Source organism: Mobula birostris, chromosome 23 (assembly GCF_030028105.1).
Source record: "Mobula birostris isolate sMobBir1 chromosome 23, sMobBir1.hap1, whole genome shotgun sequence".
NCBI classification, from domain to species: domain Eukaryota; kingdom Metazoa; phylum Chordata; class Chondrichthyes; order Myliobatiformes; family Myliobatidae; genus Mobula; species Mobula birostris.
This window is the reverse complement of record NC_092392.1, coordinates 14,020,931-14,038,199: the sequence shown is the minus strand read 5'-3', so window position 1 is coordinate 14,038,199 and position 17,269 is coordinate 14,020,931. Positions and strand designations below refer to the sequence as shown.

Genomic DNA, 17,269 nt, shown 5'->3' with positions numbered 1-17,269 from the left:
TGTCTTTTAGCTATTGCTGCTGGTCTTGCATTAATGTGTATTTGTAGTAGCACAGTTTGCCCTGCTATGCTGCCTGTGATATCTTAAATTATGGCCTTCAAATCTGTATGTAACTTCAATAATTATAATTTTCAAGTGACTTTTAGAAATTAACTAAAAAGAGCAAGAATACATTACTTATTGAGGTTATAAGCTACTTACCAGCATTTCTTATGAATAAAATGGAGCAGAGATATCAATGGAGCAATTCCTCCTGTGATCCACGGCCATTTTTTACATATGAGATATTTTCCTCCTCCAGTTTCAGATAATCTAACTAATTTGCTAAGGCATTGAATGCTAATGATTAATAGTATTGCACAAAATTTGTAAAAATTCCTTTAAAACCACATAATTTGAAATTGGTTAAATAATGTTGGTATTCAGAAATTGTTATTTTTAATTATTAACCAGTGTTAAAATACTCTCCTGCAATCAATTTGTTCTCATTTATGACACATAGGGTATATCACAATGTTCATAAAGGGGAGGGTTTTTCCATTCTTTTACAGAATGTTGACTTGGTTGGCAAACCAGCCAACTCACCATTCTCACTATTACCGTTGTGACAGTGATGGAAAAATGGATTATATTTCCAAGCCAGAAGGGTGTGTTAACTTGCATACAAGTGATGATTTAGGAATTGTAATGGAATTAAAATTGTAAAATCGTCTGTGAATTATTGGATAGGGCATGCTTAGAGTATTCTGTGCAGCTCTGGTTGCCATACTGTAGGAAAAAATGTAATTAAGCTAGGGAGGGTGTAGGAAAGACTCACAGGAATATTGCCTGGACTGGAAAGCTTGAAGAGAGAATGGATGGGCTATAACTGTTTTCCCCGGAGCGAAGGACCATACAGACACTTATATAATTGAGAGGCAGAGATAGGGTAGGTAGTCACAGGCTTTCTCCCCTGTGGTAGAGGAATCTAAATCAGAGGTTTAAGATGAGAGAGGAAAGATTCAAAGGAGATCTGAGGGGCAGATTTTTCATACAAAAAGATGATGAGTAATGGTTTGAGGTGATGGATAAAGCAGTTGAGGAAAGAACAATTACAATGTTTGAAAGAAAAAAATTCAGACAGGCACATTGTTTAGAAGGGTTTTGAAGAATAGGAGCCAAATTCAGGAAAATGGGGGTTTGCATAGGTTGACATTTTGGTTACCATGGATCAGCTGAAGACATATTTTCATGCTGTATATTTCTGTCACATCTTATAATGAAGAAAGTTTCCTGATAAAACAGCCAAAGTCCGTGCCATTCTGCTGTGCTATCCTCGTAACTCCAAGTTTATTTTCTATTAATGCCTATTAAACTCTACTTGTACAGATTGTTGGGTCTAGGATTGTGTCCTCAAAAATTTGTGCAGTGATGACATGGGCAGTGATTATGGATGCTCATCAACCTCAGTCACCTTCATTTGTGAGAGATGTGATTCATCCACTGGAGAGACTACACTTAGATTTTTGTAAACTTCAGACTTGCCCAGATTCCACTGTACTTCTGCTGCAACACAACAAAAATGTGGGTAGTTAGATGGTTTCCACGTAGTCAGGTAGAAGCCATCAACAACCATATTTTTTTATTCATAGGTGCTCATTTAATTCTGGCTTGTGTGGTATGTTCAGATAGAGGCTAAGGATTATGCATACTTTTGCAACTACTTTACTACAAAGGTGTAAACATGGTAATTCATTTTGATCTGCCTCATCCTTCTTGAACTTATCCCATTTAGCACAGTGATAGTGCCCTAGAATCTGATGGTGACCTCGTTGTGAAGGAGGAACTACATCTCTACAAATTTTGTAATGTCAGTCTTGCCAATACTACTATTAATAGGTGCATCTGCAGTGGGTGTGTTGATAGGGACAAGGTCAAGGAGGTTTATTTTTTGCGTTATTTCACTCACCTGAAGCAATCATGTGCTACCAAACCACTCTTGGTGAAAGGCTTGAAAGCCTCCACACAGTATGTTTTCTGCCTTGCTTCCAAGTATTGTTCAGCAAGTTTCATCAGCTGAGTTTTTAGTAGGTATTATCAAAGAAATTCCTTGCCTGTATTTTAAACTAGTACTATGAGACAAAATCCAGAAGCTATATTAAGAAATCCTGTGGCTGCTTCTTCTCAATTGTATTCATCTCTAAAACCCTGCAAGTTTATTTTTCATCATTGCCTATCCAATTTCTTTCTGAAATCATTGATTGTCTCTACTTCTGTTTTTAACTTGCTGAGTATTGGACAGGAATCAAATTAAGTTTAATTGTGGTTCAACCACATACATGAATACAGCCAAATGAAACAGCGTACCTCTGGGGTCAAGGTACAAAACTCAGTACCACAGCACACATCAGATAACATAAGGATAGCAGAGAAACATAGTCACAATAAGATACACAGCCAAAGTCCCAGAGTGGCATGGCCTGTATATTGAGCATAGGATGTTCTGGTCGGTCCGGCTTAACTTCCACCAAACAAACACAGGAGGGGCAGCACCAGTGGGAGGGACCAGCTCCCAACCCTGTACGGATTCCAGTGCACCCACAGAGACCTCTGCTATCTCCCACACTATCTCCTCCCCTTGGCAGCTGCAACAGGCGACATTGCAGCATGAGGTCCTTGTCCATGCAACAACTGAGGCAGCGCAGCTCCCCTGCCATCGATGAACCAGACTTGCAGTATTCTACATTACCAATGTTAAACAAGATCTTGTGATCACAATAAAAACGTCCAATACAATCATCTTCACCATTTGTTGGATCGTGCACTGCTTCCACACAACAACGATACGCAAGAAGTCCAAGCGACAGCACAACGGTGCGCAATGTCCAACTCCATTGCTGTCAAGCTATTTGCTGATTGGATTGACCTGCAGTACTTGATGTTCTTGATATCCAGTAGTTTCTTACGATTGGAAAAAATGATGTAAAGGACGAACAATTACACCTTCGGTTGGATCCAGAGAGGCTGCTGTGACTCTGTGTGCCGCCATCTTACCGTCCAGTTAAAAAAATATATAATGAGGTCCTGCCACTGTGCTCAGCAGATCCTTCTCAACCTGTTTTTCTTGCCTATATCCTAGAAGTGTTAGGGCCATGTGTGTGTACCTTTTTAATATAGCCTTAGAGATAGAACTAGATTTTTGTTAGTAATGTATCTACTTGTTAGTAGTAATCTCTTCTATATTATGTTAGCATTGAACTGTTGCTGCTAAGTTGACAAATTTCACGTCACATGCTGCTGATAATAAACCTGATTCTGATTCTGTTTGAGCTAATGAAAATAATATGCTCATAAACACGTTATTGAATGCAATCTAAGAAATCTTGTGTACAATAGAATATTATATTAACATAGTTTGGTGTACTGTGTTTGACTGACCCCTTTTTATTTTGTCCTATTTTTTAATAGACTAGAGAAGAACGAAAAATGGAAGCCATCATGCAAGCATTTGCAAAGATGGAGAAGAGGGAGAAAAGAAGAGAACAGGCTTTAGAACGAATCAGCACAGCAAAAGATGTTAAACTAGAGACTAAAGAAACACAAGCAGTAGCCATCTCGGATTCCACACAGGTATGATATTTTTGTTGTTCCCTCAAAGTCTACACGAGCTGCTCTTATCTTGCCATTAATGTTATTATCCAAGCTATTCATTATCCCCTTTTCAGAAATTCAGAAATCTGGCCCACTAGATTCTAGTTTATTAAGTAGCTTCTAGGGTACTTATAAAAGTTGCTGTTAAATTGCTTGCTAATTAGTATTTTGCGAGCCTCTTCTGTAACACAGATTGCGTAAGTTAGAGAAATGGTTAATGACTGCTTTTATTTTGAATTTTTTTCCCCTTGGTATTGCTTTCCTGTTATTCTTCCACTACTAAAAGTACTTGATAATGAAACACTGACAGTCTCATTAATTTGCTACATTTATTATACACATGCTATATGCTTATCATATCACTTGAATGTTTTGACTATGTTTTTCAGTTGCTTTCTTTGTTTTTTTAATGTATGGTATTTCTTCCTAGATTTTTAGTATTTTTTTTGTTATTTTTTCTCATAACCAGATTCTTAAAATCTTACTTTCACCTCTGCTCACTAGGCTACCAGTAATCAAGACAGAAATTATTGTAAGGGACTATGTATCTAAGTATTTTGATAGACAGTGCCTGTCTATGGCTTTGTGTGTGATAGGTCTTATCTTGCCAGTCTGATAGAGTTTTTCGAGTTTACCAGGAAAATTGTTGGAGGGAAATGCAGCGGCTGTTGTCTACAAGGCCTTTGACAAGGTCCGACATGGAGGCTGGTCAAGAAGGTTCAGTCGCTTGACATTCAGAATGAGGTAGTAAATTGGATTTGACATTAACTTCATGGGAGAAGCTAAAGAGTGGTTGCTTTCTGACTGGAGGCCTGTAACTAGTGGTATGCTGCAGGGGCTGGTGCTGGGTCCTTTGTTGTTTGTCATCTGTATCAACGATCTGGATGATAATGTGGTAAACTGGATCAGCAAATTTGCCGATGATACCAAGATTAGCGGCTTGTGGACAGCAAGGAAGGCTTTCAAAGCTTGCAACAGGATCTAGACCAGCTGGGAAAATGGGCTGACAAAAGACAGATGAAATTTAATGAAGACAAGTGTGAGATGTTGCACTTCAAGAGGACAAACTAGGGTAGGACTTTTACACAGTGAACAATAGGGCACTGAGTCATGTAGTAGAGCAGAGGGGTCTAGGAATACAGATCTATAATTCTTTGAAAGTAGTGTCACAGGTAAATAGGATGGTGAAGAGAGCTTTTGGCACATTGGCCATCATAAATCCAAGTATTGTGTACAGGAATTGGAATGTTATATTGAAATTGTCTAAAGCATTGATGAGGGCTAATTTGGAATCTTGTGTGCAATTTTGGTCAATTACCTAGTGAAAAGATATCAAGAAGAGTGAAAAAGCCCAGAGAAAATTTACAAAGATGTTGCCAGTACTTGAGGGCCTGAGTTATATGAAATTATTGAATAGGTTATGACTTATTCCTTGGAGCATTGGAGCGTGAAGGGAGATTTGATAGAGGTATACAAAATTATGAGGGGTAAAGATAGGGTGCAAACAGGCTTTTTCCACTAAGATTGGGTGAGACTAGAATTGAGGTCATAGGTTAATAGTGAAAGGTGAAGAATTTAAGGGGCCTGTTTACTCAGAAGGTGGTAAGATGTATGGAACGAGCTGCAGCAGAAGTGGTGGATGCAGGTTCAATTTCAACATTTAATAGAAATTTGAATAGATACATAGATGGGAGGGGTATGGAAGGCTAGAGTCCAGTTGTGTGGATCGATGGGACCTGGCAGAATAACAGTTCACCATAAACTTCATGTGCCAAGGGGCCTGTAACTGCTGTAGTTCTCTATGACTCTAAATTTTAGTACGTTTGTGAATGTAGTTACAGCAGTTTTGCAAATGGCTGTGTTACAGAGATTGTGGTCTTTGCCAGCGATTGATACTGTGACTTGCCATTTTAAGTGTGTACAGATCATCTAGAGTGGAAGATAGGTTCCTGCCTATGGCTTGAGTTTACTTTTCTTTGTTACTGTCAAAGATTGTTTTCCTACTGTCATCCCTTCCTATCTGGTTTCTTTCTCTTTTTAGAATTGAACTAATTGGCATATTCATTGAAATTATAGAATTATTGAAATATTTTGACACAAGAAGTGATTTTCTTTCTGTTTGTGCCAGTAGAAAAAGAGGTACCTAATCCCTCCAAGCAGCATTAGTTCAGTAGCTCAGCAGTCATAAATAATTTTTTAAGTGTGCTGAGAGCATCTGCTTCTATTGCCATATTGCGCTGTAAATTCCAGACTCTTTCTAGCCTCTGGGAGAAATTCCATTCCCTTTTCCAACAATATCCTTCCACCTTTCACCATTACCTCTTATCCTTCCATGAATACTTTGAATCTTGTCATTTGATTCCTCTTCTAAGAGGAATAGGTCTTTTCCTCAGACCTTGGCTAAATTTTCCAGTGCTGGAAGCAATCTACTAGATGTCTTTTTCTAATACAATCATTTTCTTATAATGTGATGACCAGAGTTGTGGACAGTACTCAAACTGAAACCCATTAAACATGTAGAATCCAGTTATTGTATTCTGCAGCTTGGTTAATAAAAGAAGGAACAGTGGTATCTCTGGTAACCAAGATTTGTTTCCTCTTTTAATGTATTCACTTGAACTGGATTTCTTCTCTCTTCCCTGCTTGACTTTAAAATGCTGATAATGAGTCAGTCCTTTAAAGAGCTGGGTGAAATCTCTCTCAAAATACAAAAAGGGAGACAGATCTGAGAAAAAGGAACAATGTAGTAATGGAATGGCTTTCATTTAAATGATTCATTCTTATTCTTGCAGGTTAGTTGCTGTAGCTTTTTAAGAAATGTGCAAGAAATAATTAATCTGTCTGTTCCTAATTTATCATATTAATCCATAATCTAGTGTTAGCTTGTGTAAGTCTTAGAAAACCTAAGCCATGTATGTTTTCATAAGTTGCTTTAATGTTAAACATTAAATATTGTGTTTCTTCCTCTAGGGATCTGCATATAAATGACTAATTCTAAATCATTAAATTTTTTGTCTATTCCTCAAGGAATCAGTGAAAGAAGAAATCATAAGTAAGCCAAATCCTGCCAAGATAAACAGAGCAAAACAGAGGAAAAGTTTCTCGCGCAGTAGGACTCACATAGGACAACAACGCCGGAGACACAGAACTGTCAGTACCTGCTCAGACATTCCTCCATCTTCTCCAGAAGTTGATGTGCAACAGAATGAAGTTGAAAATAATTTTGCTGAGACCATCCCTAGGCCATGTGATACTAACGTGGAAGAAGAAGCGATCGAAGTAGAACCAGCAGCAGTAGCAGCAACAGAAACAACCCCAATAACAGCAGAAGAAACAGCTGGAACCCCATCACCATTTATCAACAAAATTGCAACTAAATATCCCAAAACAAAAAAGGTGTGCATCAAAATGATCTCGATTTTTCTAGTTTATATTAATATGGTCTGTGAACATGTCATCAATAGAAGTAGAGTTTTCATTAATGATGATAGGATTACAGATTCATGACATAACCGCAGCAGTTAGTGCTACTATCTCATAGTTCTGGGGCCCTGGTTTGAGGTACAAGGCTACAAGTACAAGGTTAGGATGTTCTCTGTGTGACCACATGAATTTCCTCCAGCTCTGGTTTTCCCCCCATATCTCAAAAGCACATTGATATAGTTCACTAAACAACCGCTTAGTGTGAGTTAATAACCAAGGGAATCAAAGGGATGCAATGGATGTGATTGAGTTGAGGAGATACAGGGAAATGAGTGGGATATAAAAATAATGGGAGATGGCATAGACCCAGTGGGCATCCTCTGTCATTATAAAGGTAATAAGATGTTCTCAGTAATCAGACATTTTTTTAATTCCTGTGGAGAATTGGAAACTAAATATTTAAAAGCCTTATAATTAATTTGCTTTAATTTTATGACAAATTTAATAGCTTTAAAATTTGTTTTGTTTTTCAGCACTTGGTCACTGAATGGTTGAATGAGAAGGCTGGAAAACTAACTGACAGTCCTCTAGAGAGGCCCCTGCGAATAACAACAGACCCCGAAGTTCTTGCAACACAGTTGAATTCATTACCGGGCCTTGCGCACAGTCCTCATATGTATACAACACCAAAGCACTATATCCGCTTTTGCTCCCCATTTTTGACAGAGAGAAGACGTCGGAAAGAAACATTGGAACCGAAGGTTGGATCTTGCAAAAAGGTAAAATATATCAATCTAATTTTTGATGGTAATGTAAATTTGTTTTTAATGAGTTAGCATAATAAGTTTATTTAAAACATGTAGATCATAAGTTACTGTTTGCCATAATGTGTTGCTCAGAACTGCTAAGGTACTGAGTTTCATAATGAGCAATGCCCAAATATTCATTGCGACTCGATTTGCAATCTAAATGTGAGTTTTTGGGGATTAGTTTTGAAGACAAACATTTTTTTTCATAAATGTAAGGGGTACCAGAGTAGTAGTAAAACACCTGTCATAATGAGAATCCTAGTTGTAGGCTTCTATGTGAATAGCATCTAATTTCAATATTTGTTTGTAAAGCGTTGGTTAAAACAGGCCTTAGAGGATGAAACTTCAACTGTTGCTGATGCCTTTGATTCAACTTCCTGTGATGGCTCTCTAAGCCCAGCAATGAGCGGCGAAACTAACAGCCCAGGCACTGTTACACTCAGTGGAAATTGTTGTTTGACAGGTATTGTAACATCACACTTAGCCAAATAATATTGTCATAACATACTAATCTGATTCAAAATTGTAATGGATATCATTCCTCATTTGTTCACCCAGCACAAATATGCAATCTTCATAGATGATGTGGGATGAATAATGTAGAATTAAGTTTGCATTCCCAGAGTGAACAGTTTTTGGCAATGTTTTCTGATGGTTTGGCTATGATAAATTTGACCAAAATGCTGCACAAACATGTCATTTATTGATTTCTCTGCTTTTTTCCTGCATCACAACTATAACCTGTACTCGCTGGAGTTTAGAAGACTGAGGGGGAATCTCATTGAAATCTATCACAAATTTTGAAAGATCTAGATAGATTGGATGTGGAGAGGATGTTTTCTAAAGTGCGGGAGTCTAGACCCAGAAGACACAAGCTCAAAAATGAGGAATATCTCTTTAGAACAGAGATGAGAAGGAATTTCTTTAGCCAGGGGGTGGCGAACCTATGCAATAATTGCCACAGGCGGCTGTGGAGGCCAAATCATTGGGTATATTTAAAGTGGAGGTTGATTTGTAAGAGCATCAAAGGTTACGGGGAGAAGGCAGGAGAATGGGATAATAAATCAGCCACGATAGAATGAGCAGACTCAATGGCCTAATTCTGCTCCTTAGTCTTATGGTCTTATAATTTATACTAGACCATCTCTGTGTCTTACAGAACCACTGAAAAAATGTTGGTACTTTCTGCTACGTTCTGAGGAGCTCATGGGAAAATTGGTCTTTATTTTTCATAGCTTGTGTTTAATATGGCATTCTATTTCAAATCTTCATAATGGTTTGATTAATTCTTAATACAGTGGATTCCTGTTAATTGAGCCATTGGTTAATCGAGGCAGCCACATATTTGGGACAACTCTTAAAGAACAAAAGCTAATTGAGAAAATAGTCACGATTCCCTTTGTTTATTTGGGACACCATCCCACTTAACTGGGACAAGAGGCAGTTGCTGAACAGTTTCTAACTAGTGTCAGTCGTGTGCATTTGCATGGCCATTGGACACTACACTGCTTAGAGTGAAGTTTTGAAATAGCGTCAGTTATGAATGCTTGTGTTCAAAAAGCAGTGATTTTTATCACCATAGTTTGCAAAAAATATCCAGTGAGACAGTGCAGAACTGTTTCACTCACTGTAGTTTCAAGCATTCAGGCTTGGAGATACAAAAAAAATGGCCTTAAGTGAAAATGAAACAATTTTATTACATCAACAAGTTAGAACTATGAAGAATTTGAAGGTATCAACAATCATCTTGAATGTTACAAAGAAAATGAAGATCTGGAAGATGCAATTGTCAAAAGCACTGTACAATGGCAGTCCATTATCTGCATTCGGCGGCTGCGTTGATTTTGTTCATGTACAGTCAATCAAAGGAACACGGCGGCATACACTGGATGAATTCCTCCATTGATAACTATTGGGAACCAATATGCAGTGTTATAGTACCGTAATAGTGTTGTTAGTGTTGTAATTTGTTCTGTATTTTAATTAAATACGTAATTTATACTCAGTTAAGCTACAGTTTTATCTTTTTTATACCCTTTAACTATTTCCATACAACTTCGGTTGATTGGGGCAGTTGCTTAATTGGGACAAAATGTTGATGTGTCCCAATTAACTGGAATCCATCGTAATTATTTTACATTTGCACTAATCCTGAGGCGTGTACTTCTTTAGAGATCTAAATTTCTCTGGATCCTGACAAGACTTCATCTTGGGGTTTTAAATGAAGTGGCTAGTGTGAATACTGATAGATTAATTTCAGATTTTCCAAAATTCCTTAGGTTAAGGGATAGATTCCATTAGATGGTTTGAAACACTGCTCCCAGAGTTCAGCATCTCAAGAGTTTTGGTATTGATGAATGTGATTCTTTTCATCCAGTTTCATTTTAATATCTTTCTACCTCTGCTTTATAAATATTAAAAGACTTTATTTCCACCACCCTTTAAGGAAAAAGTTGCAAAGATTTGCAATTCTCCTAGAGGGAAAAATATTGGCTCATAACTTCCTTTATAAGTGACCCTCCTCCCTCCCCCACTCCCACTTATTTTTAAACAGAAACCCTTGGATCCAGGTTCTCCCACAAAAAGAAGCATCCTCTCCATATCCAACCATAAAGAACCTTCCAGGATCTTACTTATTTTAGTTATTGTCTCCCATTCTACTGAACTCCAGCAAATACAAGTCTAGCCTGTTCAACTTTCCTCACTAGACAACACATCAGTCTCTCAACTACTTCAAGTTCATTATCATGCTTTCCTAAGTAGTGAAATCAATATGGTCTACCATTTTTCAGAGATGATATTACCAGTGCTTATATGCATGGAGCATATCCTCACTGGTTCTGTATTCAATTTCTATAGCAATAAATGATCATCTATTATTCCTTATTGATATTCATGCCTTTTGTAAGTCATGTACAAAGTCATTTGGAACCCCTTTCAAATCAGAATTCTGCAATATCTCACCATTTAGGTAATTTTTCCCAATTTCCTTCTAACATGGATAGTTTCACATTTACTGCATTACACTGGATTTGCCAAAGCTTTTCTCATTCACTTTACCTGTGTCTATCTCTTTTTTGCCATCTTACATCCTCTTCACCTTTCTTTCCTACATTTATTTCTGTAAGTAGTAACCATACTTTGGAGCCTTCATGCAAGCCATTGACATAAAATGTTAAAATATTGAGATCCCAGATCTAATCTTTTGTGCCAAAATTTAATCTCCTACATGAGCTTTTACTATTTGCATTAAACTTTGATGTAACGCTTTATCAAATATCTTCTGGAAATCCTGCACATGCAATGGTTGCCATTCGTTCATTATTCTACTTCAAAGAACTCCAATAAATTGGTCAGTTTGATGTTGCTATCACAGAACCTTGGTAATGTTGCATTATTACCTTGATTTTTTTTTCTAGTTCCCTTGCTACCTCATCTTTAAAATAGCTAATACTGTCTCAGTAATAGAAATGTAAAAAATGGCCACTTGATTGATCCTCTATATTCCTTATTAATTAGCCAGTTCCACAGCTGCACATAGCTTTATCCATTGATTAAAAGTCATAAAGAAAGATACAAATAGCTACCTTTCCACTCACCCTCCTTACTGAGGCATGTGTTTGGGCATGTGTTGGGCACGTGGCCAAGTGGTTAAGGCGTTCGTCTAGTGATTTGAAGGTCACTAGTTCGAGCCTCAGCTGTGGCAGCGTGTTTGTGTCCTTGAGCAAGGCACTTAATCACACATTGCTCTAGTCTGTGCGAGGAGTGGCACCCCACACAGACTTCCAATCTGAGCCTTGTAAGGCATGAAAATGCCTGACGCAGGCCTCTCATGGTCTGAGTCGATATTCCCTCCCCTCTCCTTGCTCCTTACTGAAGTCTCCACACTCATCAAAGCTGACTCTGGGATCTGCTATTCCAAACCATCCAATAAAATCTTACCCTGAATGTAAGCAATTTTGCAATATCTAAAATCAATTCTTCAGCTTTTCCACTGCCACTTAATTTAAAACCCAAGATGTTGTCTTTCAGGTCTCAGAGACTTGTCAGCATGCAGCTCTTGACAGTTTGCTAAGTATGGCTTTCCTGATGAACTGTAATTTTTTTCAAATTGCACCCTTTTGATTTACAGCTGTTCCTTAGTGATACTTGAAGTGTTGCAAAATATTTGTTTAGTTGATCTGCCTTTCTTGTTTTTCATTATTAATTGCCAGGACTCACCTTTCAATGAGCCAGTACACACTTTAACCTTGTTATAAAATCAGATATTATAATTTGTTTTTTATATTTCTTACTTAGCTTTATTTTGCATTTCAGTTCTTTATTCCCAGCATTTAAAAAATTTAGTCATTTTTAACTTGTTTTTATTCTGACCACTTAATTTTGTGCAATTACATAAAGTTTTTTTTGTGTTTTTGACACTTTTTGTTCACGATACATAGTTGGTCTTTTTGAGGAGTGCTTTTTTGCTCTCATCCATTGCTTTTATCTTTCAGAATTGATTACCCCTTTAAAGAAAAGAAGATTACGCCATTTAACTGACTCTGGTTTACCTGAGCCCTTCACTCCAGTCGCTTCTCCACAGACAACTCCCCCATTTATTGACATCACTGCCTCAGATCCTTCTTTGTTTAGTACTCCAACAAAGGGGAAAATAGAAGATGAATCTTGTAGAAATGGCCCGAAACCTGTTTATTCACCGGTGACACCAGTAACGCCCAACCTTCATGGAAATAGTCTACAATTTGAAGTAAGTTCTGTGTTTTGTTAAATACGAAATACCCTGGTGCCAAAAATTTAAATTTAGTTTGATAATATCAGACCTGGAATAATCTGTACCTGTATCTTCTGTAACTAAAGAGTTGCATTTTATTTATTTGTGCTTTTATACCTTTTTTGAAGATTTCTCATAAGCAATATTACTCTCAAATAATGGTTAGAAAATTCATTACATCCTATGCATTCTATTAGAATAAACACAACTTTCTGCAGAGGAAAGAGATGATAACTCATGGATAATGCTAAGTACTGTGAATGCTGAAAGCTAGTCATCTACGAAGAGAGAGACATCACCATCTGAGGTTGATTTCCTTCAAAACTTATAAAAGTTAGATACAGTTGCAAGAAAAAGTCAGTGAACCCTTTACAATTACCTGGTTTTCTGCATTAATTGCTCATAAAATGTGTTCTGATCTGCAGCTAAGTCACAATAATAGACGAACACAATCTGCCTAAACTAGTAAGGAAAGGAAAGGTACGTCGCATCCGGAGTTTCTCCGGTTAGTGGACGATTTCCCTCCACGCCTCTCTGAGGCAACTTACGAGGCAAGTTACAGCAGTGGTTTGCTATTGCCTTCTGCCAGGTGAGTTTCCAAAGAGATCACCAGCTCGTAACCCAGCACGGATGGAAAGCGTGCAGGGGAGCCGGTGGATTCGAACTCGGGACCTTTCGTCCCGAATTCTGGCACTGATGCCACTACACCACCAGCTGGGTCAAACTAATAAGATATGTCTTTATTGAGCACATTGTTTAATCATTCACAATCCAGGTAGGAAAAAATATGTGAACCCTTGTATTTAATAACTGGTAGGAACTCTTTTAGCAGCAATAACCTTCACCAAACTTTTTCTGTAGCTGCTGATCAGGCTGCACAACGGCGAGGGGGAACTTTAGACTAAACAAAACTGTTTCAGTTCATCAGTATTTCTGGGATGCCTTGCATGAACAGCCCTCTTCAGGTCACGTCACAGCATCCTAATTAGCTTAAGGTCTGGACTCTGACTTGGCCATTCAAAACATAAATTTTTTAAAAACCATTTTGTTGTTGATTTACTATTGTGTTTCGGATCATTGTCTTGTTGCATCATCCAATTTCTATTAAGCTTCAGGTGACGGACTGCTACCCTGACATTCTCCTGTAAAATGTTTTGATACAATATTGAATTCGTAGTTCCCTCAATGATTGTAAGCTGTCCAGGCCCTGAGGCAGCAAAGCAACCCCAAACCATGATGCTCCTTCCACCATGTTTCACTGTTGGGATGAGGTTTTAGTGTTGGTGTACAGTGGCCTTTTTCCTTCAAACATACTGTTGTGCATTTCTACCAAAATGTGCAACTTTTGAGTCATCTGTCCACAGAACATTGTTGCATAAGCATGTGGAACATCCAGGTGGTCTTTTGCAAACTTGAGACGTGCAGCAATTTTTGTTTTGGAGAGCAGTGTTTCCCTTGTTTAGTGTTTTTCTTATAGTGAACTCATGAACAGAGACTTCAGCAAGTTCTAGAGATTTCTGCAGGTCTTTTGCTGTTACCCTTGGGTTCTTTTTCAGCTCTTTCAGCATTGCACGTTGTGCTCTTGGTGTGATCTTTGCAGGACGCCTACTTCTAGGGAGAGTAGCAACAGTACTGAGTTTCCTCCATTTGTAGACAGTTTCTCTTACTGTGGACTGATGAACATTTGGGTCTTTAGTAATGCTTTTATAGCCTTTTCCAGCTTCATGTATCTTGACAATTCTTCTTCTAAGGTGCTCTGAAAGTTGTTTTGATTGAGGCATGGTATACATAGAACATAGAAAAGTACAGCACAGTGCAGGCCCTTCGGCCCACAATGTTGTGCCAACCCTCAAACCCTGCCTCCCATATAAGCCCCCACCTTAAATTCCTCCATATAACTGTCTAATAGTCTCTCAAACTTCACTAGAGTATCTCCCTCCACCACTGACTCAGGCAGTGCAATCCACGCACCAACCACTCTCTGAATAAAAAACCTTCCTCTAATATCCCCCTTGAACTTCCCACCCCTTACCTTAAAGCCATGTCCTCTTATATTGAGCAGTGGTGCCCTGGGGCAAAGGCGCTGGCTATCTACTCTATCTATTCCTCTTATTATCTTGTACACCCCTATCATGTCTCCTCTCATCCTTCTTCTCTCCAAAGAGTAAAGCCCTAGCTCCCTTAATCTCTGATCATAATGCATACTCGCTAAACCAGGCAGCATCCTGGTATATCTCCTCTGTACCCTTTCCAATGCTTCCACATCCTCCCTATAGTGAGGTGACCAGAACTGGACACAGTACTCCAAGTGTGGCCTAACCAGAGTTTTATAGAGTTGCATCATTACATCGTGACTCTTAAACTCTATATCCCTCAAATTATGAAAGCTAACACTCCATAAGCTTTCTTAACTACCCTATCCACCTGTGAGGCAACTTTCAGGGATCTGTGGACCTGTACCCCGAGATCCCTCTGCTCCTCCACACTACCAAGTATCCTGCCATTTACTTTGTACTCTGCCTTGGAGTTTGTCCTTCCAAAGTGTACCACCTCACACTTCTCCGGGTTGAACTCCATCTGCCACTTCTCAGCCCACTTCTACATCAATGTCTCTCTGCAATCTTTGACAATCATAAACAGATCTTTCTTGAGAAAAGTAGGCTCTGTCAGTAACCTGACTTTGTGTGTCTTTTTAATATGGCAGGAAGCCTCTACAACCCACACCTCCAATGGCATCTCATTGATTGGAACACCTAACTCCAAATAGCCTTTGTAGAAGTTGTTACCCCCAAGGTTCACATTTTTTTGAACTGAGACTGATTGTTTAAATTGTGTACTTAGCATTGACGAGAAGAAGTGCAATTGTTTGTGTGTTATTAGTTTAGGCGGATTGTGTGTGTCTGTTATTGTGATTGAGATGAAGATCAGTCCACATTTTGTGAGTAATTAATGCAGAAAACCGTGTAATTTCAAAGGGTTCACAAACTTTTTCTCACGACTGTACGTAATTGGTTTTAAGCAGGTATGAAAACTGAATTCTCAAGCCATATTGATAAAAGGGCTAATCTGTAATTCTTACCAATGATGGTTCAGCTATATCAAAAATGTATTTAGATACTTGCCCAATGGTGCATAAAAATGTTAAATAAATGAAGTAAGCAATAATAGGTGGCTTATCTATGGTATTATTAGCTTTAACACTATTAAACGGAATGTGATTTGTGATGCACAATAAATCACATTCTGATTGATAGGATAATTTTTTTAATTTGATATGGTTAAAAAGCACTTCCTTCATTCAGTTTTAAAGTGCCATTTCTCTCTATATTAACTTGATCTTCTCTCCTTTGCCCCATCCAAAGAACATTTCATCACCTGAAAGTTCCCCAGAAGTTAAACGAAGAATTTACACTCATGAGGTAATATAGTGTAATTTATTTTACTGTGTTTTAAATATAGTACCTTTTTGTATGATGGAATGAATGTTAAATCATTCAACATGACATTTTAGTAGCATTATACCCCACAAAATTCAAAGTAATTTTATTACCAAAGTACATATATGTCACTATATACAACCCTGAGATTCATTTTCTTGCGGTTAACCATAGTAAGTACAAGAAACATAATAGTATCACTGAAAGATCACACCTAAGAGGGAGGACAAACAATCTACTATGTGCAAAAGACAACAAACTCTACAAGTACAAAAAGAAAAAGAATAATAACAGTAATGAATAAATAAGAAATAAATATTGAAAACATGAGCTGAAGAGTCCTTGAAAGTGAGCCTATAGGTTGTGGGAACATTTCAATAATGAGGCGAGTGATTTCAGGAACCTGATGGCTGAAGGGTAATTAGGCATTCCCGAATCTGGTGGTTTGGGTCTTGAGGCTCCTTTACCTCCTCCAGCAGTGAGAAGAGACCATGGCCTGGGTGAGAGGGGTCCTTGATAATGGATGCTGCTTTCCTGTAACACTGTAAGTGTGTGCAGTGGTGGGGAGGCGTTACCCATGATAGACTGGCACATATCCACTACTTTTTGTAAGCTTTTTTGTTCAAGAGTATTGCTGTTTCCATACCAGGCTGTGATGCAACCAGTCAACATACTCACCACTACACATCTATTGGGGGTTGTCAAAGTTTTAAGTGACATGCGTAATCTTCGCAAATGTATAAGAAAGTAGAAGTGCTGCTGTGCTTTCTTCATAATGGCACTAACGTGCTGGACCCAGGACAGATTCTCTGAAATGATAACACAGAGGAATTTGAAGTTGCTGATTTTCTTCAGCTCTGATTCCCCCAATGAGGACTGGCTCATGGACCTCCAGTTTCCTCCTCCTACGATCAGTAATCATCCCTTTGCTCTTGCTGACATTGAATGAGAGGTTATTTTTGTGGCACCACTCAGCTGGATTTTCAGTCTCTCTCCTATATGCTGATACATCACCACCTTTGATTTGGCCAACAACATTGCTGGATGCCCTTGTTACTTGGAGTTGTTTATGCATTTTGTAAAACACCATTCCACATTTCTTTTGTCTTTCATAGCAGAGCCTACTGAGATCTTGATACTGGGGCTGTCATCCTCAAAAAGGACTTGACATTGATTTGAGTATCTTTTCGATAATG

At 38.3% G+C, this 17,269-nt stretch overlaps 1 protein-coding gene across 10 annotated transcripts in view; it reads left to right on the top strand.

Moving 5' to 3' along the window:
- The window catches only part of kmt2e (lysine (K)-specific methyltransferase 2E), a 131,303-nt gene that overhangs the window by 93,953 nt on the left and 20,081 nt on the right, over positions 1-17,269 (top strand). For all 10 annotated transcript variants that reach the window (XM_072241539.1, XM_072241540.1, XM_072241538.1 and 7 more), the window contains 6 exons: positions 3,448-3,609; positions 6,658-7,026; positions 7,587-7,832; positions 8,175-8,325; positions 12,359-12,612; positions 15,999-16,055. In XM_072241539.1, the coding sequence (XP_072097640.1) occupies positions 3,448-3,609; positions 6,658-7,026; positions 7,587-7,832; positions 8,175-8,325; positions 12,359-12,612; positions 15,999-16,055 (1,239 nt within the window). The remainder of the gene's footprint in view (positions 1-3,447; positions 3,610-6,657; positions 7,027-7,586; positions 7,833-8,174; positions 8,326-12,358; positions 12,613-15,998; positions 16,056-17,269) is intronic.